Below are 27,759 nucleotides of genomic sequence, written 5' to 3'. Positions count from 1 at the left end.
CAATAAATAATGACAAATTTAATAGGTAAGCAAACTTATTGATGTAACTCTATTTTCGAATCAGCGTTTTTTGAAATTTGAAGAAAATACAAGATCATTATTTTGTGGATATATGTATATTGTCACAATATATTGTTTTTTCATTCTGAATTTTATAATTTTAATTTATGAATCACTTAATACATCATAACTTATAAAAAACTGCAATTTTCATATTAATTTTCACAAATAGAAAAATTTGGGCATGCCAAAAAATACAACGGTATCGAAAGTAATTTGCATTTACTTAAATCGATATCAAAATGTAAAATTTATAGTTTATTAGGTAATATAATGTTATAAAAATCTATAATTAGTTTCCTTGATTTAAAGTACTGGAGTTTAGCATTCAATTTCATTAAAAGCTATGAAAATTCGAAGAAATCATTCCGAACTGCGAGTTACAAGCCTGCCAGCCTTCTGTCATGCTGCAAAATCAGCGAGCTTTTTTCCGCGAAGCATGAGGGATGCAGCACTCGCAGTGCGCACAGTGCCCTGGTCGAATGTTTTTGTTTGTTGCGTTTTTTTATTTATTTCGTGTTTAAAAGTGTTTTAAAGTGAGGTTCCAAGTGCTATGGAGCTGCCGAAGGAGTTGTCCATTGCGGAGATCCGTAATTACATGTTGGCAAACGAGTGCAAGGTGACAAATCACGCCTTGGTGAAGCACTTCAAGAAATTCCTAACTCACCCGCAATCGCAAAGTGAGTCATTTGTGTGTGTTGTCTTTTGGATTTTGAGACCTGTTGAATGGCCAAAAAACCGATAGAGACTGGGTTATGAAATGGATGTTCCAATGATTAATTGCAGATGAGGCTCGCAAGCGATTCAAGACCTATGTCACACTGCTGTCCACCATTAAGAACGAGAACAATCAGAAGTTTCTGATATTGCGCAAGAAGTATGTGAACGAATGCCCCACGGATGAGGTTGTGGAGCGCGCGGTGGCCGCCGCATCCAGTGTTCCGGAGCCCTCGAGTCCCGGCGGCGCATCCCTGAACTTTGACTCGCCCATGAGGCAGCCACCGCCATACAAGCCCCCACCCATGGTCACCTCTCCGCCAGCAGTTTCCATGGCCAAGGAGCACCAGGAGAACTACCAGGATTGCGTGGACGAATTCACGGCTGCCATAAAGCGCATTGAGCCTGCCCGCTTAGAGAGGCAGTCCTCGGTCAAGTCTGAGGATCTGGATCAGCAGGAGAAGCGGGAAAAACCCTCTCGCTCGAATTCCATCGATGTGATCGACAACAAGGAGAACATACCTCGCTTCTCCTTCTCCTCAGAGGCCTCCTCGGCGTCCAGCACTTCAATCGAAAAGCCGGAGATGGCTGATCCCACTGCTCCCTCTGCCGAGGGCGATGCGGCCGAGAATCCCATCAGCGTGAAGGAGGCCACGCGCAAATTCAACCGGATGGCGTCCGAAGAAGTGGCTAAAATCATATCGCCGCCAGCCAAGAAGAAGCCAGAGAAGGTGAGTGCCTCAGAACCGGTTAGCCGGGGCATTAGCTACCATGCGGGTAATGGTTAATGGAAAGGGCTCGTCTCGGGTGCGGGTGTCTTTGGGGCCCTTCCCTCCCAGCTCTGCCACAATTCGTTCCATTTCCTGTGCGTCAGTGGGAAGATTCGCTGCAAGACAATTCAAATATGCGACGTTTTTTGCACGGCTTAGTTGTGATTAATTAGCACAGAGCTATGAATGTTTTTATAGAAGTGTCCACTGTGGTAGACGTAGTTCCACTTAACCAGCTTTTTTTTTCAGTCCATCGTGGACGAATACACACTGTAGAACGTGATTGAGAGAAGTAGTAGCTTTCCCATCCCTGCATATGACGGAATGGCAACAAAGAACGGCTGATATTCCGCTACAAATCAGGGTCAGATTAGATCTGGTGGCCCTGGAAACCGAGAGCAATTATTGTCAATGCATCAGTGGCTGTCCCAGGCTTTGGGCCACCTCAAGTGGAACTGCTGGCGGACTGCTAGACGGGCAGAATGGCAGAGTGGCTGGCTCAAACTAAGCCGGTCGGTCGGTCACCCAACTGTCTGTCAGTTCCCAGAGCCATGTCACGAATTGCCACCAGCACAGCCCGAATTGAATAAATCCATTAATTTTATTAGTGGACAATATAAATGTAAGTCTCATAAAACTACATGCGCCTGCATCGTTCCGTTTGCCTTCCTGTCCACTTTTTCTGTCCCGACTTTGTCGCCGCGCATTCAAAAGCTGCTGAACTGGAGAGCTGGAGAGCTGGCGAGCTGATGCCCGACATGTGTACGTACATGTGCGGACACATGTACTCCGATTCCGAATTCGATTCCCGCCCGAGTCCGATGTGTTTAGTAACTTTGTTCCATCAACTGGCCATGACGACACTTGGCAAGCTGTTTTCCCCGCGCCCCTTCATTTCTTTATTTTTCTTGATGGCCCAAAAGCCTATTATGTGTACAAACACATCGAGGACTTGCCAAGTATGAGTTACGTGAGAAATTTTGCGGCCGGCAAATGGTATGCATGCAAACACTCAGAAAAATGTCCAATCAGATGGAATTTAAACTCACGGTATATTTTGTATTTTAGTTGTTATCCAAAAATAACAAGTTGCATTACCAGAAACGTTTGAAACAACATTTTTATGCCATCTAAAATCTTTTTTTGGTTTCTGCGAACAAAGTTCTTATATAAATCATGTATTCCATGACAATTGAGAGACTAAGCTGCTTCCTTTCGAATACCGAAAGTCCTAATCAAACCCTTGAACTACAATTTTTCAACTGAAATAAATGGGAAATTGAAACCTTCAGCACTTCAACAAAATCCACTCCAAATACATAAATAACTTGTAGCGTGTCCATTTCGAGGTTCTAATTTAAAAGTATCAATCTCGGAGAGCATGTGGCAGTGGAATTTGTCAAGCGTTACGGAAAAATCGTTCCTTAGTTAATGTTACAAGCTATAGTAGTGCAATTGGGCCGAGTTGTCAAACAACTGTCATCCACTTAGGCCTGTCAATCACGCAATTTAGAGTTGAAAACGAATATCCCCAGTGCATAAATCATCCGAATCTGTCTGCGAGACGGATGGTCCCATCCGCATCCGTATCCCATATCCCACTCCATTCTATTGTATCATGTTTAGAGCAAGATGCTCCGCAGCAGTGGATGTACATCAAAGTGAGATTGTCAACGGCACGTCAGACGCTATAAAACCCCACTAAAACATCGGGAAGCGAACTTAAGTGCCTATTTGTACAGACACTCGGACATGGAAAAATCAAACTAGTCCTTATATTGGAAATCTGTTTCAAAGCATCACGGCCGCAACTTTGAATTTCTCACGTATTTCATGTTTCCGGATTTACGCAGCTCATTTCTGAGCAGTCAAATTAAAAATATCAAAAATTAAGTCTAAATTAAATGGGGGTTTTTTACGTGCAAGGCAGGCAAAAGCAGCTGGATAGCAAATTGGTTTTACTCTAAAACTTTGCCTAAAGATTCAAAAATAAATGTATGTATGCAAAAAGAAGTCGTTTAAAAATATGAATACTTGATTTAGATGAATGAATTCACTTGAATTGCTGGGCATAGGCCAATATCGCAAGTCATTATTAATTTGTCTGCAACATGAATCCGGCAAAAAGAAGGGCTATCATTCACTTGATACGGATCGGGTTGATAGCTGCTATTTAGACCACTGAGAATAAAGAAAGTATCTGTGGCGTTTTAAGCGCTTACAGCTTGTTAACAAATTGATTCGCTAACAAGACACAGCATCATTTCTGATGGCGCCAACCGTCTTCACGCAATTATTAAAATTCAGTTGTAAACAATATTGGGATAGGTTTGATGGATGCCCGTTTTCCCTATTATTCATCAAAGAAACTAACTAATCATCGCCAGACGAAAAGAAAGTGGCTCATCATGTTCCCCAGGAGTTTTAAAGGCGGCATTCTAGTTCATGGGATTCATGGGATCGAAAAACTGGGGAGCAAGTGAAGTAAAGTGAAGTAGATCCATCATGGTGTGCCGTGAAATTTTTGGCGTTGCAACTGTAACTATGGGATCTGGAGCCTCGGCTAGCTGATCAATTAAATTCGTTTCGATCGTTTTTAATTAGCCCGATGATTTTGCATTTTGTGCGCTCACTCAGCACCGTTGTGCGATGGCAGAGGATTGATTAATTTACGCCCCAAAACAACAAGCGGATTTAAAATGGATTTTTTGTTTAAATAACTAATATTGATAGTACCATAGCTTGAGTGTTTGTTTTTGATTGATGAAATTTGAGAAGGTTAACGGGAAACTACATAAACTTTTCGGTTCAAGGCTGAAGTTCTCATGAATTCCAGCTAAACCTTCAAATCTAAAAGTAGGCAAATTTGTGGCATCGTGTTGTTAACTGAAATAGCAATGCTAGAATTCCAAGAATTTTTTGAGCAATCTGAAACCTAAATCTTCGCCAAATCAATTAAAAACTAAAGGAATACAATTTTCCTAAAATAGTAATTAAAATTCTAAAGCCAGCTAAGGTTTCTCTAGGCAAACACCTTTTTCGCTTTCAGCCATCAAACTAAAACTAATGCAAACTCCTCTTGATGTTTTTTGAATCTAATTTAAGCCCCCTGCCACTGCAAATATTGCCTGAAAGCAAGGTCCCTCCCCAAAAGTCCTCCTGCAGCATCAAACAGACCGCATATATATTCTTATTAAAAATAGGAGTTCTCCTCCGGATTCCCAGAGTGCATATAAAACTGCCAGGCGACCCACATCGAAATGGGGCGTAGGCGGGGTCGGATGCCCTGGGATCGGGGGGCGTGGCTGTGGCTGGGGCTGGGGCTGGAGCGAAACGAACCCAGCGGCGAAAACCCTTTGCATGAAACAAGTTGGTGAAACATGTTAACATAGCCAATAAGCAGCAATAGAAATTAGTTAGGCAAAGCTATTCTCATCACGGTCATGCCAGCCACAAAGGACCCAATTAAAAATGTAAGGAAACAAACCAAAAGTTGTTATTGCTGTTAAACAACAACGGACTGTGTCCCGAAGCGGTTAAATTTACAACAGCAACAATTTCCACCCGTTCACCGCCAAAGTCCCAGTCCCAGCCACTCCCCTTACTGGACAAAAAACGGACGGAGTTGAATCCCCGTAGCCTGTAGCCCGTAGTCCGTTGCTTGTGCCCTGGAAATGGAAACACGACCATTTTGTGGCATCGGTCCAAAGGTAAGACTCGCCGGGCCAACGTAAACACTGAAGGGACATGGCCCAGACCCCGAGTTCCATATCGTATCCTCTCGTCCTGTGCAGTAGCACAGCCAGTGTCCTGGGCGCATGGCCATGGCCACATCCTGGCAAAGGACAACAGCCAGCTGTGTGATATAATATCGGGCATAAAGGGACACGGGACATAAGAAAACTGGCCAACAAACAAGCGATTGGGGAGCGGGATGAATTGGGTGGCCTGTACGATAGACAAGGGCAACCGGTGCTCCACCCCCAGGTCCCCAAGTCCCGGATTCAAAGTTGGAGTTCGAGCTGCTCTGGGCTTTGCCTTTTTTCCCCTTTATTTGTTTTTTGTTTGTGTCTCCTCCCAAAGCCATAAAAAAGCAACATACCATTAAATGGGGAGTCCTTGCAGTCGGAAAAATGTACATCATTAGTTTTCAAGGGTTTATATTTGTTTTATTAGAAATAAAATAATGAAGTACGTAGGAATACCAGAAAAGTAGTGACACTGTTCCTAAAAAATTACCAGATACATTATCCTTTCATATACTGAAATCTCTATACTTCATAACTTTTTAATACCTTTCTAATGTCATTTTAAGACAATAGATTCGCACTGTATTACAAGCCCATCTTTACTATAGTTAAATATCGTTGAAATACAAATCAGTAGTAATGTTGCCAAACTCTGAATACCTATGTGGTATTATGTTGAAGAGTACTTCACATTTACCTACTACTTTAATTGGCTATCATATTGGTTTTCCCAAGTGTGGTGGGCGTTTCAGTTCGGTTCGGTTCGGTTCGGTGGGTCTGGCCTTCTGCTGAATGGGGTTCTGTTCCGGGTTGGGCTCTTTTGTTTAGCATTGACATGGCCACTTGGCCAGAGGGCCTGCGTCTCAATGTTTGTACTGTTTTATGATGTTCGGCTGCTGTTTCTGTTCCTGTTACGCCTGTCGCCTCGCTCGCTCAAATGCCCGAATCCGAGTCCGTATCTGAATCCGAGTTCCAGTTCGCCCGTATTTCGATTTCTGGAATGGCTTTTGCAAATGGCGACTGCCCTTCGCTTACCTGGGAAAGCGGACAGAAAAACAGCCGTCCGTAATTGGAAAAACGTGAGCACTCCGGGAGTCAAGTGGCGTGTAAATAGAATGAAGGGGATGACGGAGGTCCTGGCACGCGTTTTGCGCATCCTGCGGCATTCAAATGTCGTCGTATTTATTAGCTGTGTTACGATGGGCCGGGATATTAGAGACCCGGCAGAGTGGGTGATGTTGTTCAGGTGAAAGTTGGGAGCGGGTATTCCGGAGATTCCGGGCATACCGGGTATTGCACAGCTTGTACGGCCCGCGAACATTACGCGAATGGATAATTAGTTGCCGAAAATGTGTTGTGCGCTCGTAAATATGAGGCACACATGTCGGGGGCTTCCATTCTTATTGTCGCTGGCACATGTGTTTGGGAAGCATTCGCCGCACTCCTCCTGCATCCGCGGAAACCCCCGCCCCTCGGAAATCATTAGAGGGCTCATTATCAGCAGCCGACTTTTGCGGGTGTGTGGATGTGTGTGTTGTCTTCTCCCCCGCCGCCTCCGTCGAGCGTAAAAAACTCTGTAAATCACCGAACCAAAAAACATCTACTACTTTCCTTTCGAGAGGGAGATGCTCGAGAAGAACCCAGCGCACTTTCTGCCTTAAGCACGCGCCTAATAAATAAAAATTATTACCTTCATAATTAGTGGAGGAACATGGCGATGGCGCCGTCGAATGCGTGAGCATAATTACCATCCAGCTTTTACACCCTCGCAACAACACACATCCCGATTCCATCCCCATCCCCCAATCTCGTGGGCATCCCATCTTGACACTCGGAAAAATGGGCTGACTAGATATGGAAATCCTGCTTCAAAGTGCTAGCTTCAATTCATATTCTTTAGTTGGAATTTCTATTCAGTGATTTGTATTAAGTATATTTTTGAATACAAATATATCTAAATTGCAAGAGATTGTTTTCTAGTTACTTGAATAACACCAAGCCTATTTGTGTTTATCCACAATGACTTTAAACATATTTAAATCAAATTGCTGATTATCATTAATACAATATGGTAGGTGCTGTCATTAGAATAAATGTAGCACTATTCTTGTTAAATTTTCAACGACGAACAGCGTTTTCCTTCTGGTTTCAATTTGTGCGCCTATGCGTGCTCGATCTAATTAGGAAAAACTAGATATTTTTGAAAGTGCACCTCCTGCCCGAATCCCATATCCCATATGCCCATATCCACTGGATGCCACACACTGGGATTGTGGGGCAATGTTAGCCGTGTGTGCGAGTGGGTAAATTAGAATCGTATATTCCGGGAGGCGACGACTGTGTTGGCGTTAATGCTCTCAATGGGCTTTCTATGTTTTATTCCCGCTTCGTGCCGATGTTTTTCATTTTCGTTTTGGTTTTTCTTTTTTGTTTTTGTTTTTGCTTTTCTTCTTTTTTGGATTTTTTGTTTTATTTTGTTAGCAGTGGTACAACGCCTCCGCCCACGCCCTCGCCCCCGCCCCCACCCCTACCTTCCCCGCCAAGTCGTAGACAAAGTGGCAGAAACATGCATAATTAATTTATGCCCCTCCGGGCGCACCTCCCGCTCTTCTGCTCCATTCCTTTGCAGCAATTAATCGAGGAGAAGGATTCACCGGAGGTTACGCTGGCGCATCCCAAGGCAAAGGAGTGGATCGTCTCGATGGCGAAGGCTAATTACCAGGAGCTGGCCAAGATGGCCAGCGAGCATCCGGAACTGGTTAAGCTGCAGGTAAGCCACACTCTCGCATTCCTTGGCCATGGTCTAGCCACTTTTTAGCCACCTTTTGCCACTTTTAAGCCACCTTTTAGCCACTTTCCACCCACGAAACTCTAACAAATGCGACAAGTACAAACTATTCATAAGCATTAATTACGACAAATTAAGCAGCAACGCGTTGTTTTTGCCATGTCGAACAACACTTAAAAATGCGAGGAAAAATATAATAACGACAACTGAGGGACCGGCCACAAAGAAGGGGCGTGGCACCCGCGGGGGGCGGTTGTCGCATAGCGAGCTGAAATACAAAAAAAAATAAATTAAATAAGCAACAACAACGGCAGTCGCCAGGCGACAATTAATTGTGAAATATGTTTTCAGCATTTTTAGCACTTGTAGCGCATGTTAAGAAGTGGGCGTGAGCACTACTCCGATCGACCATAGATATAGACAGAGACATACGCATAGATATAGATACATAGACATAGGCGTAGATATATGGCCTGACATTGGGTAACAACTGACGAGTGATCATCTCGCAGAGCGGGCTAGAAGGTGACACAATCGCATCTTTTCGCACTCCTGTTGCAATTGAGGCGCCTAATTGTCAGCAAAGGGATAATTGCATAAAGTTAGATACAAGGACATAGAATATCAAATTTGCAGCATCGAGATTTTATAAGAAAGATCTGTTGTCGTTACTCGACTTTAAAAGCTAAACAATTCAGCAAGGAAAGGGTTAAGGAATCCGCTTAAAAGCTGACTTTCGGTGGTTTTGGATTGACTAAAAATCATTATTACTAATCATAAGCATCATATTTTACATATTACATATAAATATTTATATTTTCCTTGTTCGATCTCAAAACTAAAAAGGAGATAATATAGTTCTGTATTTCTCAGATAACTTTTGATTTATTTGTATTTATTAGGTTTTTTTCCAAAGGGGGATTTAAAATTATTACCTAAGCTTCTTTTAGAAATTGTTAATTGTTAGTAATCAAAAATGTTTTGACACGATATCTGAATGAATTTTCCCCTAACTTATGACGGTGAAGAAATTTTGATTTAAAATATCATAAATAACAAAAAACAAGGGCTTCGTTTCTGATTGCTAGACTATTTTTAGTGACATGGGGTATATTAAATCTGGGCTATAGGAAATAAAATGCATGTGCGCTACAATATCTATGAACCTAGCGCCTTCAAAGCTATACATATTAAATAATTAGCATTATTTTGGAACTCAATTTGTGCACTTTAACAATTAGGTGTCCTGGGCCACACTTTCACTTAATGGTTTTAATATCTGGATTTCATTACCGGGTATTCCCTGGTCCATCACCCCTAGACCAGTTTTTTACACTTATTTATGACGTGCGTGTGACCCCACTCAAAAAACTCAAAAATTGGGGAAGAGCGAGCTCCAATTCTCGAGGGGTCGCCGCAAATGAGACATGGAAATATGGCTCCGCTCGCGACATCTCGAGATTCGGATTGGAATGGGAAAGGGCATGAGGACTGGGGGATTCTCGAGCAGGCTCAGTGTGAGAACTCAATATGGGATATGCCAGATTTGCTGGCCGTGGCTGCCTCTGGTGGTGCCTCTCAATTAGACAGCGTTTTTCGGAGTTTTGTACATCCCCGGGTATTTATGTCCCACATATAGCCATATATATCCAGCACTGATGATGATACTGGGGCGTCGGCCCCGTTGCAAGATGATTTATGCCGTCCGCAGAGGAACATGGGCCCCTGGGTTTACGGGTCTCTGTGGCGATGGCAAAGGCGATGGCAAAGGCGAAGGCGTGGTATATTATGTTCGCAAGCGGACTAATTGCCGTACAAATGCACTGTTCCCGGAAATAATGAATTCCGCACTCTGCATACGCATTCGCATTCGCATATGTACATGCAAATCTTGAATCTTGAGTCTTGAGGGCCATAAGTGCAATCAATTAATGAGTGAGCCACCAGCACCTCGGAGGCCTTTGGATGAGCAACTGCCAACTGGCAGCTCATTTGCGGCGCTTCCAATTCCTTGAATCACTGAAATCGCAACGAGACGGAAATAGCCATAAATCACACCGCGATTGCCACTTAACCTAATGCCTCGAGTTCCTTCGGGCTGCTCATTTTGCTCATTTTACTCATTCTGCTGAAGACAAATGTGAATGGCCGAAAAAACGGTTGTATCTTGTGGCTTTTTAAATGTTCACATGCGGATAATCGCTGCACTATTAGGTAATGATATTTTCTAATGAGCACTATGGAAAGATTAAATTTCTATCTATTGCACCTTAAAAATGTATTTATGTGATACCTTGGTGTATTACTCGTGGCTCGATTTTCTATTAATTGTGTTTTTTTAGTACTCACCTTGTGGTGCGTTTCGTCACTCAAATTAAATTCTAAGTGAAATCAGTTGGGGGGCCCAAAGTTATGCAGATGGATTCAGTTACACTTGTATGCTAACAGGATTATGTACAAAGTCCGGACTCACATGCCACTGACCATTTACATATGTACGCGTATGTAAATAAATGGGCGAGAATTTTGTGGAGAAACTTCAACTAAAAATTCCCCAGTCATCGGCGGCAGGGTGTAAAAAACGAAAAAAAGGGGAAAAAATATTTTTAATTTGAATAAGTAATTCGTACAACGGGCCAAAATCAAAAAAGAAACAAGTCGAAACAAATGCGAAACAAGGAAAATTCAATTTACCCGCATGTCAAACCGAATTGCCGGCTAGGTCAAACACGTTGATGGATGGACGGCCAAACGGACGGACAAACGGACATACGGACGGACAGACTGGCTGGCTGGCTGGCTTACGGCATGGATGCATGGTTGGCCAACTGGCGGGGGTGCGGCGGAGCACGGGGAGGAGGCGAAACCCAACAGTACAGCGGCAACATCACGGCACCACCAGCAACGTGGACAAGCTTAAATTGCAAAACGGTGCATGCTTGTCTATTTTGGGGCGGTCCCAACGCCCTACCAAAATCGGATGGACTGCAAACAATAGAGCAAAGCCCACATGTGTGTATTTATATAGAGGAGCACCTGAGTGCGCAAAGGAGCGGGGTGCAGAAAAAAGAAACAAAAAAAGGAATATATATACATATAAGTTGGTAAAAGTACACACACGAGCCGAAGTTTTTAATTAATACAAAACTTGTAACATTTTATAAGCCGCTACTACATATTAGCAGCGACTGGCGTTTTGAATATGCACATACTGATACATCCACCCATGTGGTTTCTATGCCCGGACAAGGGCATTCCATCAGCCCATGCCATTCCGATCCGACGAACATTAGGCACTGTGGATTGGCTCTGCGATGGACGTGGACTTGTGGATGTGGATGGCATGCCCAGGTGGACTATTTAACCGAATTCAAATGTGCATGTCCGTTTACACAGAGTCATGTCCATGACTGTGCATCTAACCCATGGTTCCATGCGGCAATAGTGACTGTGCTCGGTCCAATGGCAATGGCGATGCCGATGCCGATGCCATGTTGCCAGTGCTTGATTGCTGATGTCGTATGCCAGAAATTTAATTAAACTTGGGATACAAACAACCTCAAGCGGCTGGACAAGCCCATATTTGAGTACGACTACATTTCAGGCAATCGCAATCGCTGGCCAGCGCTCTCTGTGTTCCGCCATAATGTGTTTGGGCATTAAAATATGTACAGGCATTTTGGGTAATAAAATGGGAATACAAATGGTTTTTCTAAATACAAGTACCTCCTCCTATTATAATACATGTTGTAATACTAAAAAAAGAGATAAATTTATATGCTTATAAATAAATAAGATAAAATGCTATAGTCGAGTTCCCCGACTATCAGATACCCGTTACTCAGCCAGTGGAAATAAAATTAAAAAACAAAAAAATTCTAAATTTGAATGCCGATTTTTAGAGAATTGCGCCAGAAACATTAGAGGTATGCCATTTCGAAATCCGATTAAGATAAGTTGAGTAATGGAGTATAGAACTTCAATTTTCTTCTAATTATGAGGAATTACCTTTATCTTAACACACCAAGATGTTAAAATATCAATAAATTTATGCACATAAAATACCACCCAAAAAAAATGGAACAAACCAAAACACCATTTGCGGCGAATTTCGGCAAAACACCTGCATTTATATACGGCGAAGTGGGAGCACGGCGGATTTAAAACACAGCGAATTTGTCGCATCGAGACACACACACACATGAAAACGCGCGTCACCCGCTTGAATGCCAAAATTAAAAACCGTAAATTCGAATATTATATTGCATTTTGCGTTCGCACGTTATTACTAACATACTAACTAGCCGACAATGCATTCATTTTAAGTAGAATAACTCCTTTTCGATGTTTATTTAACATAAAATTGGCAGCTGCCACTTTCTGAAGCTCACACACACACACGTGTGCACCGAATCACGTGGTTTTTCACTTCTTGCAGGGTCTTTAATTACTCAAAATCGAAACAGAGAGATTAAGTAAACAGAGAGATAAAGATTACTTAGTATTAACACAAGTTTTAACTAATTCCGTACGCTTTTAGTTTAATTAAACTTATTGAAACACGTAATGCGAAAAAGCATCCGACTGAGAAAAGCGCAGCTAAGAACTGGCAGGTAACGGCGTACTTAGAGGAAAGGAAGAAAATGGAATAAGCGAGGATCCAACGGAACTTTGCTCTCTTTCGCTCTGATCATGTTAGCTACTGCAAAATGGAGAACTATGCGAATAGAGAACTATACCTATATACATACATAGGTAAAGTGTATGTAAACTAGAAATGCATATAAAATAATATCATTCTTATGTGTTATAAAGTAAATTGGAGTGCTTTTATTATAAAATACATAAATAATACTGCAAAATCACATAATAAATACATTCCTGATTTTAAAGCTGGCAATTTGACGGTCATCACATCAAAAAATTACAAAAAAATTAAAAATAAAATATAGATTGAGAGTGTTGGAGTGGGCGTGGCAAAATTTTTTTTTGGCAAATTAATAGGAATTTAAAAGTGTGGGTGTGACAGTTTTGGGCGGTTTGTGGGCGTGACAAAATTTGAAAACAAGTAACGGGTATTATTATATTTAAAGTGCTAAAAAGAACCAAGGAGCTCAACTATAAATAGCTTGGTACACATATTCATACTTTTATAACCATTTTGATGTAATTTTTTAATTGAATAATACTGGTGCAAAACGCATGAAGTGCCATTAAGTGCCCAAGATCTAAGGAGCATCTTCAAAGTCCGCCTGCCACTCAGGAAATCCACACATCGTGACCATGAACTTTTCAACAGGTCGTCCGCAAGGCAATAAAACGTCTGACACCTTTGACAGTCCCTGCGGCACACTCAGACTTCTGGATCCCCTCCAGCCCATAATAGTAGTGGTGTCTATATGTGTGTCAGCGGCATTGGTGGCGCCTTTGGCCAAGTGGCATATGATTGGCCCATTCCAGAATCCCGATTCCGGGTGGGAAGACATCAAACCAAACGGCGGCAGTGGCAGCGGCAGCGGCGGCGGCTTGTGTGAAAGATACTTTCCATGGGCGTCATTAAATCGAGGTGACAATTCAATCAACAATCCGTACGGACAACAAACACCGGCAAAAACGTCAAATGAGTGAAGCCTGAAAGCCGAAAGCCTTTCCAGAAATCAAATCAAATGTGTTTACGACGTCTGCCACGTTGGTGGCTCAATTTTATGTCGCTGTGCGGCTATTAAATTTAATTAGAGCTCTGTGCCGCCGTTGGACGTGGATAACGCATAAATGTCATCAAAATATTTCCCTGAAGGGTGGCTTTATATTTAGTCACTCTGCAGTTTAGAGTTCACCCAATGTCGCCGACGAAGTGCTGGAAATACTGGCAGTTGACATGCGAAAGGATTCCCTTCTGGGAAAGAGCAGTGCCAGTGGCAGTGGCGGTGGCGGTCGTGTCATCCGGCCATCACTCCGCACTGCTGGAGGTGATGTACTCGGACATAAAACCTATTTAATTGTCGTTGTAGATGGTCTTTGAAGTCGCTTCCAGATTTGGGTCATGAGCTTTCACTTGGTTTGGTTCCTGCGTGGCTATGGATTAGTTTGATGTGATTACATACTTGGCTATTTATAACTCAACTCAAATTAAAGCCGTCTTTACAGAATATTCAATTAAGTGGGTAACTGCTTGAAATGTTATAATTGAAATAGTACTATAATTAAATCAGTACTTGCTACTATAAGCATTTGGTAGTGGGATTAAAAGCACATCGCTGCCACGGAGCACATGTGTAACTGTCCACTCGAAAAGCGGTCTTTAACTGTCATTCCATGCCAAGTGGCGATTGCATCCGGACCATTCTCCGCCCGCGGAATTCGTCTTTATTATTATCTCACTGGCATTATTGGGTGGCGCTGTTGGCGCCAACATCTTGCACGTTCCAACGGATGTCTCCTGGGCAGAATGTGGCCAAAATCACCTCTACACGGTTCCGAACTGCCGATTGTCTCCACAATTATTGTCATTCACAATTACTGCAGGCTGCGTTGGTAATTTCGCATTTAAGCCAAGTCGAATTGCCCATACCCTTTGCCACAGAAACCGTCGAAATGAACTGATATGTACTTGCCTGTAGGCAGGGATCGAGTCACAAAGGATATACACTCGGTTATGACCAATGCGATGTATAATTCAAAGCCAGCGAGTGAACGGTTATGACCATTAAGGAGTTTTCAGGGCCCAAGGAAGAAGTCTTTTAGCGTGTTTAGCTCCGTGACTGGACTGGGATTGGGACTGGGACTGGGACTGCAACTGGGACTGGAATTTCTTATTTTTGTGCCATCCGAGGAAATCGGCGACATGTCTCGAAAACGTGAATCCCGGCAATGCTCCGTTCACCGATCTCCGTTCCTCGGCCCGCCGGTAAAGTGTCAGCAAAAACGAAATTGAGCTTATCTGTAAATGCATCGGCGGGAGTTCGTCCAGACTGAAGAGACGTCCTCTGCTCGACCGGCGAGCATCTTCTTGATGCAATCGTGCAGTCGTCAAATTAGCGACATTCGAAAAACTTCCCAGATAACTACTACGAAAGCCCCGAAACGAAAGCCACAGAAGAACTTCTAAAAAAACAAACCAAAGGGTACAAGAAAAAAAACAGAATCTCAGGAGCCTGTAGCCGTGTGCATTTTTTGTTCCTTATTTTGTGCCTCCTGCCACAGAACCCACCAGAGATCTGTCACAGCTCTGAAAAAAAACCAAAACCAAAAACAAAGCTCTGGTCCACGATCATTGAGTCCGTTCTACGTGATTTATTTGCTGCCTCAATTGAATTGTTTTGGAGTGGACCCAGCCTCGATCCATCCTGGATCCTCTGCGCTCCACGAGGAGCACCTACTTTCGCATAGTCAATCAGCAATGCGATTTCTATGACTTGATTGACATTTCATGAGCCGGCCATGGACATCCATTTGCCGCAGTTGCCGCCGTCGCCAGGTAAAAGAAAAAATGGGGAAAAAAGGAAGTCAAATAAAAATATATAAAAAAGAGGAACAATGGATGTGGCAGACAAAGGAGTGGAGAGCGTCAAAGTCATTGACGATCATCCCGACTGATGATCCGCTGACAATTCCCAAAACGACAAACTCAGGCGCCATGTTAACCACCAAGTAGTCCGGCAGACAATCGCCTCGCCTGGCTGACGAAGATGGATTCCTGACTGCTCATTCTTGATTCCTGATTCCCGATTCCCGATTCCTGACTCCTGATTCTTCATTCCTGATTGACTGGCTGCCGAATGACCATTGTTCGCTTTGGGCCAAGCGATCTGAACTGATTACAATCGCCCGAGAAGGCAGTAGAAGGCGATCGCCGAACGCTTTGCATTTTATTAAACACGATCCTTTTGATTATTACGCCCCGTTTTTATTTATTTATTTTTTTTGTTTTGATGGTCCCATAGCCGGTCAGTCGATCTGCGATATCGGTTTGATGGAGGTCATTGCTGCTTTATTTGGACATGCAACTTGTCACGTTTAATGGCATGAACCGGCGGAATAGCGTGTGTGTGCGATTATCTCTACACTGGGAAAATAAATCAGCAGTAACTCAGGGATTATATCATTTACCATCGATTTGCCCGTATGCACATACTTCTATATTAGTGGGTATATGTTAGTGGGTATGGCCGAAATCCAAGGAATAATAATAATATTAATTTTCCCAAAGAATCGATTTGTTAGGGTTAACTTTTTTGGGTGTCTTTTATGAATATTTGGTCTGGGCAATCATTTTTGGCCAGTGCATCCATATCGGCGAGTGTGTGAGCACCTCGGCAAAGCAATCAACGCCGATCCCAGCCAGGAACGTATGTATATTGATTAGCTTTCGCCTTGGGAGAATCCGTGTTCCTGTCGCAGCCAGTGCCACCGTTCCATGTACTAGCGCCAGCTACCGATTTCCGATTCCCCACCCTGATTCCCCGATTCCCCGATTCCCGAATGGCCAAAGGTGAATGGCGATCCCCAAGCGCAGATACTTAGCCTGGCCCATTCCCAATCCCAGTCCCAATCCCATTCGCAATCCGGATGCCTGTCAGCGGCGGCAGTGGGGCCCTGCAAATTTGTCAATACGTATGCCAGCGAATGCGCAGAAGGCTCAGCCGGGTCATAAATTGTTGAAAATGAATATGAATAATCCTGCATTGAGAACATTGAGAATCCAAACCAAACCAAACCAAGAAAGGGAAAAAATGGGGAAAATGGCCAGCGGGCTGGAGGAGCTGGTTACCCCACACATTGTTCCGTATACACCTCGGACAAAAGGAGGTGTTGCCTGGTTGTTATGAGTTTTTAAATCCGACTAAGCCCATTCGCCAACATTTATTCGAATTTAATCGATTTTTCAAATTGACTCCGCACTCGCCGTTCGCCGTGTAGTGTAAACCCAGTACAGAAATCGCTGACCGCCCATCGGTACGCCCATATTGGTTTTGCCTGTTTGTTTATTTACTCCTTGCTTTTTTAGTTACTTCTGGGAGATAAAAAATAAACAATTATTTATAGCCCCTATCCTTTCAACGGCTGCGGGTTTCTGCACAGGGACTGGGCCACTTTGGGCCTATTCCGCGAGTGTGGCCAAAAAGTAATTAATTCGCTGGGCTGGAACGCGTCAAATGAATTGAAAAAGTACAAATGATTGCTAATTATGGAGGGGATCGTTAAATGAAGTTATATTTCTCACGTCGTAATGAGCCGAAACTGCTTAGCAGCCACTAAAACTAGCCTTAAACATATAGCAATTCCCAGCCAGTTTTGTGGCCCATTTACAGCGTTACCATTTCCTTCACTCGTCCAATCCTCCACAATTACATAATAGTTTGAAACAGATGAAATGGCATTGGTGCGTGGGCTCCTGGCAGCGGGAAACGGGAAACGGGAAAGGGTGCTGAATGGAACAGGGACTTGTGCATAATTAATGAGGGAACCCGGGCAGGTGTGCTGGATGCGTAGGACGACAACCGTTGCTGTCAAACATGATGACAAAAGATTACATTTCGCAACTTGTGGCAGTTGCTGCTGCCGACCCAAGATTTGCGATGTTAGGCTGGCGGAGCAGCAGGCAACATGCTTAAAAATTTACATAAAACTTCTGATAATAGTTTTGCCTGCGCCCTGTGGGATTGCTCTGCCAGGGGCTACCCCATCCCCATCCTCGTCCTCATCTCGTCACCATCCTGCTCCTCCTCAGCCAGAGTTCTTGGGGTTCGCACGTTACCTAAAATCCGTGGACTGATGCTGCGATAGCGACATCATAAATTACGAAACTAAACTTTGTGCGAACGGGACGAATGCAGATGGAGCTGATGATGAGGACGATGCGACTGGAGCCTGGACTTTGTGACTCCAACCTGGAGCTGGGGTCTTACAAAATCGAAAAGAAAAAACAGTATAAGAGACATGCGGCGGGTCGCGATCGCACAGGCGGAGAAGCCATCTCCTCCAGGAATAAACCTCTGCTGGAAAAATAAAAGCTGTGGTGCTACATTTTTGGGCTGAGTGCAATTGCTTGTCAAACAGAAAAAGGTTACGCTGCCCAAAAAGCCAAATCATATAAATAAAATCGAAAAGGCAAAACTCTTGACCAGCTATGCAAAGAAGTTGCACCGGAATGGACGCCGAAAATCGTAAAATCAATTAACTATATTTATTTAGTAATAATTTGGAGATTATGTTCTCTGTTACTTCAAAAAGGAATTCGCTATAAAGTTTAAAGGAAGAATAAACTTGGGCACTTTTAAGTACTATGTAGCATCTATAGATCTTCGTATCTATAGCCATTAAGTACCATATCATTAATATCAGAGATTGAAATAGCTCCTGCTTACATTTGGAGTTTATAAAGTATCTTCTTATCCAGCTTCAGCTAATCACGGCAGCTGGCGTTAATCGCGGCCGCTTCATTAAGCATTCGCCAATTACTCAATGGCCGCTTATCGAGAATTCAATAATTAATTAGCAAAATTAACAAACGATTACGAGGAGGAGTCGTGGACGTTAACCGCTGCCAGCACGATTCGCAAAAGGGAGCAAAAGGGAGCGGAGTCTCGGCCGCGAATAACAAAATTCTGTTAGTCACGCATGCTAATCTTCGTGTTGTCTCAAAAAAGCTGGCAACTGGCAACCAGAAGTTGGCAGCACAAGTTGCAGCAACCTCAGCAGCAGCAACCTTTAAAAATCGGCAGCGGAAACGACAAGGCCAGAGGTAGAAGAAGACCAGGCCGGCGACGGTGGTGGCCGCGACTTGGTCATGAGCTTGGTGGCTCGGTGGCTTGGGCCACTCTGGTGGCTCCTGCGTTGCCCCGCCATCGATGCCGCATTGTTGGGGCCCGAAACAAATGATTATTGTGGGGCCTATTTAAGGGTAATCGTGTCGTCTGAGCAGGAGCCCCAAAGTCCCAGGCTCCTCGTGAGCCTGTGTTGGGTCCTTTGAGTTGCCCCGGTTACCCCGATTTTTGCGATTGCTGCGATTTGGCCTCCGATTTGCTGCTATGGCTTTACTATATGCCTAGAATAATTAAGGACGGTGCCACGTTTTTGGGTTAATTATGCTCGCAGCCTAGACAGTCGCACACTGAGCGAAAAGAGATTGCCATCTAGATTCCAGATTAAAGATTCATTGAAAGGCGGAGGCTTCTGAAGGTTTTTTATTAACCATTAAACATGGTGGGTGAAAATTCATGACCAAAGAGTAATATTAAGTTCAGAAAAGACTATTTAGAGGTACTTACGCCTCATACAGCACCATCTTGAATTTCAAGTAACTAATTTACTTTCAAAAGTAATGGCAATCTAGAGAAATATGAGGCACATCTTCAACACGTACTAACAGATATACTCAAATTTGCAAGAACTTTTGAAGTTGCGTTCAAGTTAATAATAATTCATATTAGCTGAAGTGGCAACTTCTACATTCTTCCCTTCCAAACGCCACTTTTTTACTGTGCATGCCATGTTCAGTGGCTCAAATTAAATACGCCATTTAATAAATATGGTGGCCATTATCGGATAAGCTTCTGGATCTTTTACTTAAACATGTCACTTCGCATTAATCTGGAGCCGTAAGGCCTGTGCTGGCGATCTGGCAACAGGTAAAGGCCGCCGGCGTCTGAGAACCAGTGGAACCAGAGGATCCGACTCCAACGAATCCAGTCTGGGGGCCACACGCAGTGCCCCAAGTTTTGATGGGATGTTCGCATGCGCATGCGCAACGCCAGTGGCTCCAAAATGACCTGACGTACTGGCTGACTGGCTGACTGGCTCACCTCGAACTGGGATCTGGGATCTGAGATCTGGAATCGGAGTTGGAGTCGGAGTTGGAGTCGGAGGTCTGGGCCTGCCACAGAATCGAGATTATCATAAATAATGTGGAGTAACAGTTCCACGCGCTGTGAATGCCTAGGATGGCCAGCCATGCCCATTTGTTGCACGTTCCGCAAGCAGTTTCTTCATTTTTTGTTTTTCGATTTCCCAGAAAGGATGAGATGAGGTCACTGTGGCCCGCTCACTCTTAATGACGTCTAATTTGTCATCGTTGAGGAACTAATTTTTTAGCCCGCTGATATAGGCCCAATAGAGCGCTACCTGTCTTGAACACGAACCTCGGACCTCGAGATTTCTGCGTAAGTTACGAAACCGAGGGTCCACTGTGCCGCTGGGACCCTTGAGATGGTTTTTTCGGCTTGGGTTCGGGCTTTGGGTTTGGTTTTTGGGTATGGGGTTGGGGTTGGTGGCTGATGGAGACGCATGTGAGAAGCGAAATTTACATAGCCATAGTTCGTGGAATAATAAGTATTTCCATTTAGTCGCTCGAAAAAGGAAACCCAAAACCGAAAACTCGCGATAAGATAAAGCTGTTTTCGCTTAAACGAAATCTTACCTGTAAATCCATGGGTATAAAATTTAAAATGCGGCGTGAAATCTATCTGTTGTGTGTAATTTGACAATTTATTTTATCGCGCAGTCAGTAGTAACAGGGACTAATTTACATTTTGGCCACCAAATGAAAACATTATGCTTGTAATGCGCATTTATCTGCTGATGATTTCCGAGAAGGTTAATGCGATATTACACTTTAAGTTGTATAATTGTGTCATCTTTCTGAAAAGCCCTGTTTGTAAGCTTATATATAAATTTGTTATATTTGGACAGAAATCGTTTCACCAGCAACAGCTCTTAAAATCAATTTAGAATACCTGTTAATTTGTATACTTTGAAGTTTAAGCGGTAAAGATAAAACTTAAGTGCTTCTTAAAACAACAAAATAGTATCTTTTAATATTCTAGTTGTCATTCCAAGAGAAATCATTTAAAGAATGAGATGTCAGTTATCACTAAAATGTTGTAAATGAAAGACGGACGATAAAATGTTAGGGTTTCAATATGGAGAAGATATATTTATGAGTATTATAAATAAAACTAAATGTCATTATCCATGTCCTTTTCATTGCACTTGATCTAAGCGAACTCCACATATCCCATGTGCCTTTAAAGCACTGCCACTTCTATTTAAGAGGCCTAGGGAAAGTACAAGATAGAGCCTGCCACAAATCGGCTAAACGATGTGTATAGTGGATAATGGTGGCAGGAGCAGGAGGAGCAGAAGCAGGAGGAGCATGAGCAGGAGCAGGAGTGGGAGGCGCAGGAGCAGGAGGAATGAAGAGGAGGAGGAGCATGTTTTACCGATTAACATATCCGGCGCTTATACCTGTGTACATTTCTGCCTGTACGAATGTACATAGCCACAAACATTCAGCGCTGTTTAATGTTTAATGTTTTATACTTTTTTGCTGTTTTAGTTTGGTTATATTTTTGTTGTGTTTTTTTGCGGCTGCCTAGCGCCATCTGATTGTCTGGCTGCATGTTCAGCGGCCATATTAATAATTTTCGAGGCGTTTTTTGATTTAGGGAGCATTTAAAGCGTGAACGACTGCATCAATAATTTCGCTTGCAATTTTATTGTGCATAAATTTCATTAATTTATAATTTTGGCCGTTGCCTGGCTGCGGCTAACATCCGACCCGCTGATCTCGCTTGCCAGTTGCCAGTTGCCAGTTTGCAGCTATATGGCTGTGCCCCTGCCACTTCACCTTGCCTCCGCGGCGGAGCATGGGGCATGGAGCATGTTGCGCCAATGTGTTGCCGCGGTCCGTCGACTGGGGCATAAATTATTTTCCGTAGTTTTGGCAGGCGCCCGATGACCGCGCGCTGCGTAGATTTCGCGATTTTGCGATTGCGCATAAGGTGAGGGTTATTCATTTGCCTGCGTATGGCGACTCCAGCTCCTCAGCTCCCCCAGCTCATCCCCAACTCCATCCTCGCCCCCATCGCTGCGAGGTCTGCTCTTCTTCGGTGCGAATCGCTGACCGCCTGTGCCGAAACATATGCACTGGTAAAAATAGGGGCGAGCCAATGATCGATGAAACAGTTATTACATATTTAGATATTTTTCTATATTCTAGGTATATTTTTTGAATTTAAAATTTTTTTTTTACCTCAAGAGTTCTTATATTTAGTGCTTATAACCAAAGAGAAATTTTTGGGGGTTTTGATTGTTCTCAGGATTTACAAACCAATTGCTGCAAAAGCATTGATAAACTTTCATACACAAACTTTCGACTTATTTCTTGGTAAGTAAGTTGCTCGACAGTTCCCCATAATCAAGCCCCTTTTCTCGCAGTGCAGACACATGGCTGATTTGGCTGTAGGAGTATCTGCGGTTGTTGCTGGCGTTGTCGAATTCTGGGCAGATGCTGTGGAGCTGCAGGCTTCATTGAGGAACTCGCGATTTGGCTCGGGCTTATGCTGGTTGTGTATGGAGTGTATGGTGGGAGCATAAGTATTTGGCTGGATCTGGAGAACGGAGAAGAGTCCTGCAACTGAGCAACTGGGCAACTGGGCAACTGGACAACTGGGCCCGGCATGTCGCCTGCAAATGTCTTCGGTTTGTGGCCGCGCAGTTAATTATAAACGCTTGGACATTTTCGCTTGAGTTCGCCTCGCATCGCATCGGTTTGTTTTCATTTCCAGATGCAGATTACATTATGATTTATGCAAAATAGTAAATGCGTCTGATGGCAACATGCGCCAGCTGCCAGACACGAAATCTCTGGCCAAGCCAACCAGCTCCTCCTCTTTGGGCCATGTTCGAGTGCAGCCATCGCGATCGGCAGCGGCAGCGGCAGCGGCATCGTAATCGGAATTAGATGTTCCACTAGCTGCACTACTCAAAGAACTCAGCCAATTGGCAAAGAGTGGCATTCTATGCTCATATACACATAATCGTATATCTCCATTGAATGGGAATGGGTGTATTTAGCGTACTGCGATTTTATTCGAGCCGATTTGAGGCCAATCGTAAAGCAGCGCCGTCCCACTGGCCGACAATAAATCAGGAGCGCCATGAAGAGCGGCCTCGTAAAAGTGCTTAAATTAATCATGCCGAATGTGTGTCCCGGCTTTACGATGCCCCGAACCATGGGGTGCCCCAACAGTCGCAACAGGTTGCCCCCGCTAAGCGCCATCCATTCCGATCATAGGCACCATAAACCATAAACGCTAACTTTACTGCTTAACTGCCCCGGATTGCCGGGCAGCATTTTGCAAAACGAGACGTGCATGTCCGGTTGGCCATATCTGTATCTGTATAGCTGTATCTGCATCTATATCTCTGGGTTGTATCTGCATCTACATCTGCATCCATCTGTCGTCGCCGATGGAAATGTACATGCACATGAGGAATGCCACCGGGAAAATGGCCAGCGCTTTATTAAATACTCACTTTGATTTAGCTGCGGCCAGGGCGCTGGAAAATTGCGCTTGAAATTGCATTGTTATTACATGTTTGGGTCAGCGCAAATTAAATTCCATATAGAAAAGCAATCTGCCCGGCGTCGAGTGTATTTATTTTACAAAGATCGCGTACGTGACAAGGGGGACGGGCTCGAAGGACCACGGCTACAAGATGTTTAACAGCGAAAATGTGGTGCAAGTTTACTGAGAGAGTCGGCAAAGGGTTCTGCGCTGGATATACGAGTGTATATAGGGGCAAGCCGAGTGCACTCAGAATCGCTATTAAATTAGTTTAGTGGCATTTAACTTAATCGCCTACAAGGGAGTTAAAATTTTCCTCTGCCCGTTTTTCGCTTTCGAGTTTTGCACTGCCTTTTGAGTTGCTCAAAAATTGGGCGGACGTGATTCGATTTTAAAGAAGCTCCCTGCGCTGATGGCAACAAGTGCTTTCGTCTTAATATCTTTGAATAGGCCACTCCACCTCGGCGTTTTGGCCCTTTCAAAACAACCTGCATTAAGGCCCAACTGCGCGCGTCATCAACTCGCCGATCGGCTGGCCAAATTGAGTTGTGCATCAAAAAAGCGACGGGTCCCTGGGGAAAATGCAACTGCATCGTGATGTCAGCGATGTGATACGGCTTCTGATCCCACTCCTGCTCCAGCTCCAGCTCCAGCTCCTGCTCCTGGCTCTATGGCGCTGCTCCCGAAGCGACATTCCCGATGCGTATGCTTAGTCCATATTCTTTGCATAAATCTCACCGATGTCCCCGGATGGACGGAGCTTGTAATTAAATTGCGACACGGGGCAGCTAATGGCGCCACAACATAGATTCGCTGGCAAACAAGCAGCCGGCATATGCATACAGACGTGCACTGCAAGAAAATGGTCCAGCAAAGTTAGCTCTTCGATTTTATCACACTTTTACTCCAATTAAGGGCATGCCAGTAACAAATTTTAAATCCAAATATAGCTTGGAGTACTTTCTTGTCGCAGACATAAGTTAGCTTAAATATTGAGATCGCTATCTTAACAGGGACTTAATTATGTTAATAGTTAAGCTTTGTTTTAGTATTAAGTGCTATTATTTTGAGATATGGCTTTTACCTTTCTCCCTGAACATAGATTCCTGATAATTTCGCCAAACTGCTATCTAAACTCTTCCCACTTCATTCATGATTTGGTAGTTGCTTATGTATCAGTCGTTTCTTTCTCTGTGCTATAGATTAAAGTGGGCAATTGTTTTTATCAGTGCACCCCATCGGCAGTGGAGATGGTCATGACAAAGCGGCGGGGACACGACCTCAGTTCAGTCGGAGCCTCAGCGTACAGGGCACGTTTCTCAATGAAATTCCAGACCGCTCTGGTCGAGCGTTTCTGTGTGTTCCACCGTTGTCTGCCCGGTCATCAAACATCGGACTGGGAGTCAGGAGTCGGGAATCGGGAGTTGGGAGTCGGGAGTAGGGAGTCGGAGCTGGAGACGAAGCTGGAGCCACAAAAAGTACTACGCTACTTGGGCGGCGGCGACACGAAATGAGTGGAGTGCAGTGGTTTAGTAGCCACCGCGGTTAATTAATTCTGCATGAAATTTAAGGTTTTTTGCGGCTCCGCAGCGCATAGTGCATATATGGCGAGTCATTGTCGCCGATCAGACGATGTTGGTCAGGATGTTGGCCACGTTGCTGCACGTACTCGGCTGTCTGTGGATCTCTGAGCTGCCCAGCTCCATCTCGAACTTCTGTCCGCTTTTGTGTCCCCCAGTGCTTGCTAATCAGCCGCACCTCATCAGTCTGGCAAATCAAGTCATTAAGTTAACCGAGTGCCAAATGGAGCAAATAATGCGGCATCTTGGGGGTTCGCCAGTGGGGCAGTAAAAAATCTCTCAATTAGTCAAACAATTAAATCAGCTATCGATCCGAACTTGAACTGATTCCATACCGCACATTACGTATTCAATTATGTACTCCATTTCACAGAGTTTTTTGCTCAATTGACTTCCTACTTGCCTCACATCTTAATTGTCTCATTGACTTTTAGCGTTTATTGGAAAGGAATATCTATATATTCTTGTGAATATCTATGCATTGGATTAGTAATATACAAAATATGTAAATATATTATATTAATTTACTTCCCTTCTTTTTAATTTCAGTGCCCAGCAACGGTAAGTTACTGACAACTTCTCTTCCCACCATTTATATTGCCATAATTCCATCTACCAATTTAATGCAAATGAATTCGCATACAACACCGTTTTCACGTTATAAAACAAAACAATTGACACGTTACTTTTTCAACCATTATTTCCGCGATCGTCAAGGACTTTTGTTTTGGTTCGAAACAAACCCGTTTTAATCGAAATTCATTATCTGCAGCATATTTTATTTTAACCACAAGGGTGCGCTCTCATTGCCACTTAATATAGGGGTAAATTTTGCAATTATCTTTTCCTTTTCGCGTAAATGCAACATGGTTATCTTGCCAAGTTTTTACACCAAGTATGCATACATTTTATTTATGAGCCAACTTGTGTTTTAGAAAACGCTCCACGCCTAAGTGCAGTGTGCCCAAGAATTTATGTTTAATATTTAACACCTAAATATAACAAACTATGGAAACATTGGCCCAACTAAATTTGATAATTTTGTTAATTAATTACTAAAAATTGCACCATATCCTCCCTGCTGGAATAGAAATATTTTTGCATTGCAGAAACTCAAAAACATACATTGAATTAGCTACTGCCATGTAGTCATTTGTGTTAACATTTAGATATATGGCACACGCGTGCTCGATATCTTGTTAATAGGTACGAGTATAAATGCACGAGCTGTTAAATGTCGCCGGCGGCGAGGAGGCACACACAATACACAATAAATACATAAAAAACGGGAAAAACAATAATTTAGCTTAACAACTTAATAACAAAAGAGCACTGTGCTGCGGATCACCTGTTCGTTGACGAGGATCGTCATTCCTTTGGACAGCAGTGAACCCTCATCGCCGCGACTACTGTGCAAGTGGATGGTGAACCAAAATATAAGAAACATACAGCAAAAAATCGCTAAAAAGTATAAGGAACCTAAGCCGCGGTCGCAGTTATGAGTTTCCACCTGTTCGCGAATTTATTGATTGCCACATTGACAAATGAGCCACCCTGCTGTTATAAAACCAATTAAAGGAAGGGTCCGTTTGCATGGCCGGCTCACTGGGATATTACGAATAAATTAGGTCTGGTGAGAATTAATTGGACAGTCGGGCCACCGGACACTCGGTGTGATATATAAATCATGGCAGCTATGCGGCCATAACAGGATTAGCCAGCCTCGAATTAATTTGGCTTAGTGAGCGAAAGTGCGTTCGCGGCGCTCAAAATGCGTCAGAATCCTGAATGCACTGGGAGAAATAGCCTAACGTTCGGTAAAGCACCAACAGCATATTTTAAAAACCACTTTATAGTGTACGTTTTATAACGCCTTTGAAGGCCAAGCTAAAAACTCCCAAACAGATTTTGCAATGTTGAAAAAAATCCCTTTTAAACTGAAGATAGCTAGCTAACTTTTCCACTACTATCCGTATTTATTTTACTATTTATTTATTATTTATTCAATGACTTTTTTTCTGTCATGTAACTTTTTCTCAGTGCGATGTGAGCCTAGTCGGATTAAAGTGCAAAGAGCTCTATAAATTACGAAGTTCCATTTTTATAGTAACTAGGTAAGCGATTTCTCGCAGTGCCTCCCTTTTCGCTGAGCGCACTAATTAGAGACACTCTCGGAGATGCCAATAAGTAGTCCCCGCGGCAGTGGTGGCCAGTGGCCAGTGGCCATTGGCCAGGAAAGAGCAGCTGCCAGAGCGGTGGACGCATCATTAATAATTCCGAGGGAGCGGCTAAGTCAGCCGCACGCATAATAACCACGATTAAAGCAAACAAGGCTCATTGTCGGTTAAATGACAAGTTTTGACAACTTGTGAAACGACAAGTGGCCAGCGATCGGCCCACGGACCAGTGCCCAGTGACCAGTGGCCAGTGGCCAAATTGGGCAGGGAGCAGGGAGCAGGGAACCGGGCGGAGGAACCCAGTTAAATTAATAATCCGCATAATTGGAGAACTTAACTGGCGGGCGCAAGAGAAAGAGAAAGGACATGGTGACGACAAAAAGAGCGTTATTTGCTTTGCGCTTAATATATCATTTAGATTGTTTGCCGCAGATAAAAACGCTGTGAAGACTTTTGGCTGTCATTATAATTCTTGTTTTATTTTATCGCGCCGGGTGATTATTGTTGTTCGCTTGTAAGGATTGTTAACTATGCTACCAGCATTCGGCTGACTGAATGGCGTGGCAAT

The 27,759-nt window shown here is 43.6% G+C and overlaps 1 protein-coding gene across 2 annotated transcripts; it reads left to right on the top strand.

Annotated features, from left to right (window-relative positions):
• The first annotated feature begins 480 nt into the window (after window positions 1-480).
• Window positions 481-25,610, top strand: LOC26526400. 2 transcript variants are annotated; one of them, XM_015158784.2, is made up of 4 exons: window positions 481-740; window positions 847-1,508; window positions 7,926-8,066; window positions 25,564-25,610. In XM_015158784.2, the coding sequence occupies exons 1-4, from the start codon at window positions 614-616 to the stop codon at window positions 25,585-25,587; spliced, it is 954 nt and encodes a 317-aa protein (XP_015014270.1). In that variant the 5' UTR covers window positions 481-613; the 3' UTR covers window positions 25,588-25,610. The 2 variants fall into 2 exon arrangements, with proteins under 2 accessions (XP_015014270.1, XP_026832967.1); XM_026977166.1 differs by lacking the exon at window positions 25,564-25,610 and adding an exon at window positions 12,625-12,648.
• Window positions 25,611-27,759: the final 2,149 nt, after the last annotated feature.

The sequence above is a fragment of the Drosophila erecta genome, unplaced genomic scaffold (assembly GCF_003286155.1).
Source record: "Drosophila erecta strain 14021-0224.00,06,07 unplaced genomic scaffold, DereRS2 tig00000021-arrow-pilon, whole genome shotgun sequence".
In the NCBI taxonomy this organism is placed as follows: Eukaryota; Metazoa; Arthropoda; class Insecta; order Diptera; family Drosophilidae; genus Drosophila; species Drosophila erecta.
Note: the sequence above shows the minus strand (reverse complement) of the source record. Positions and strands in the feature narration are given on the sequence as shown.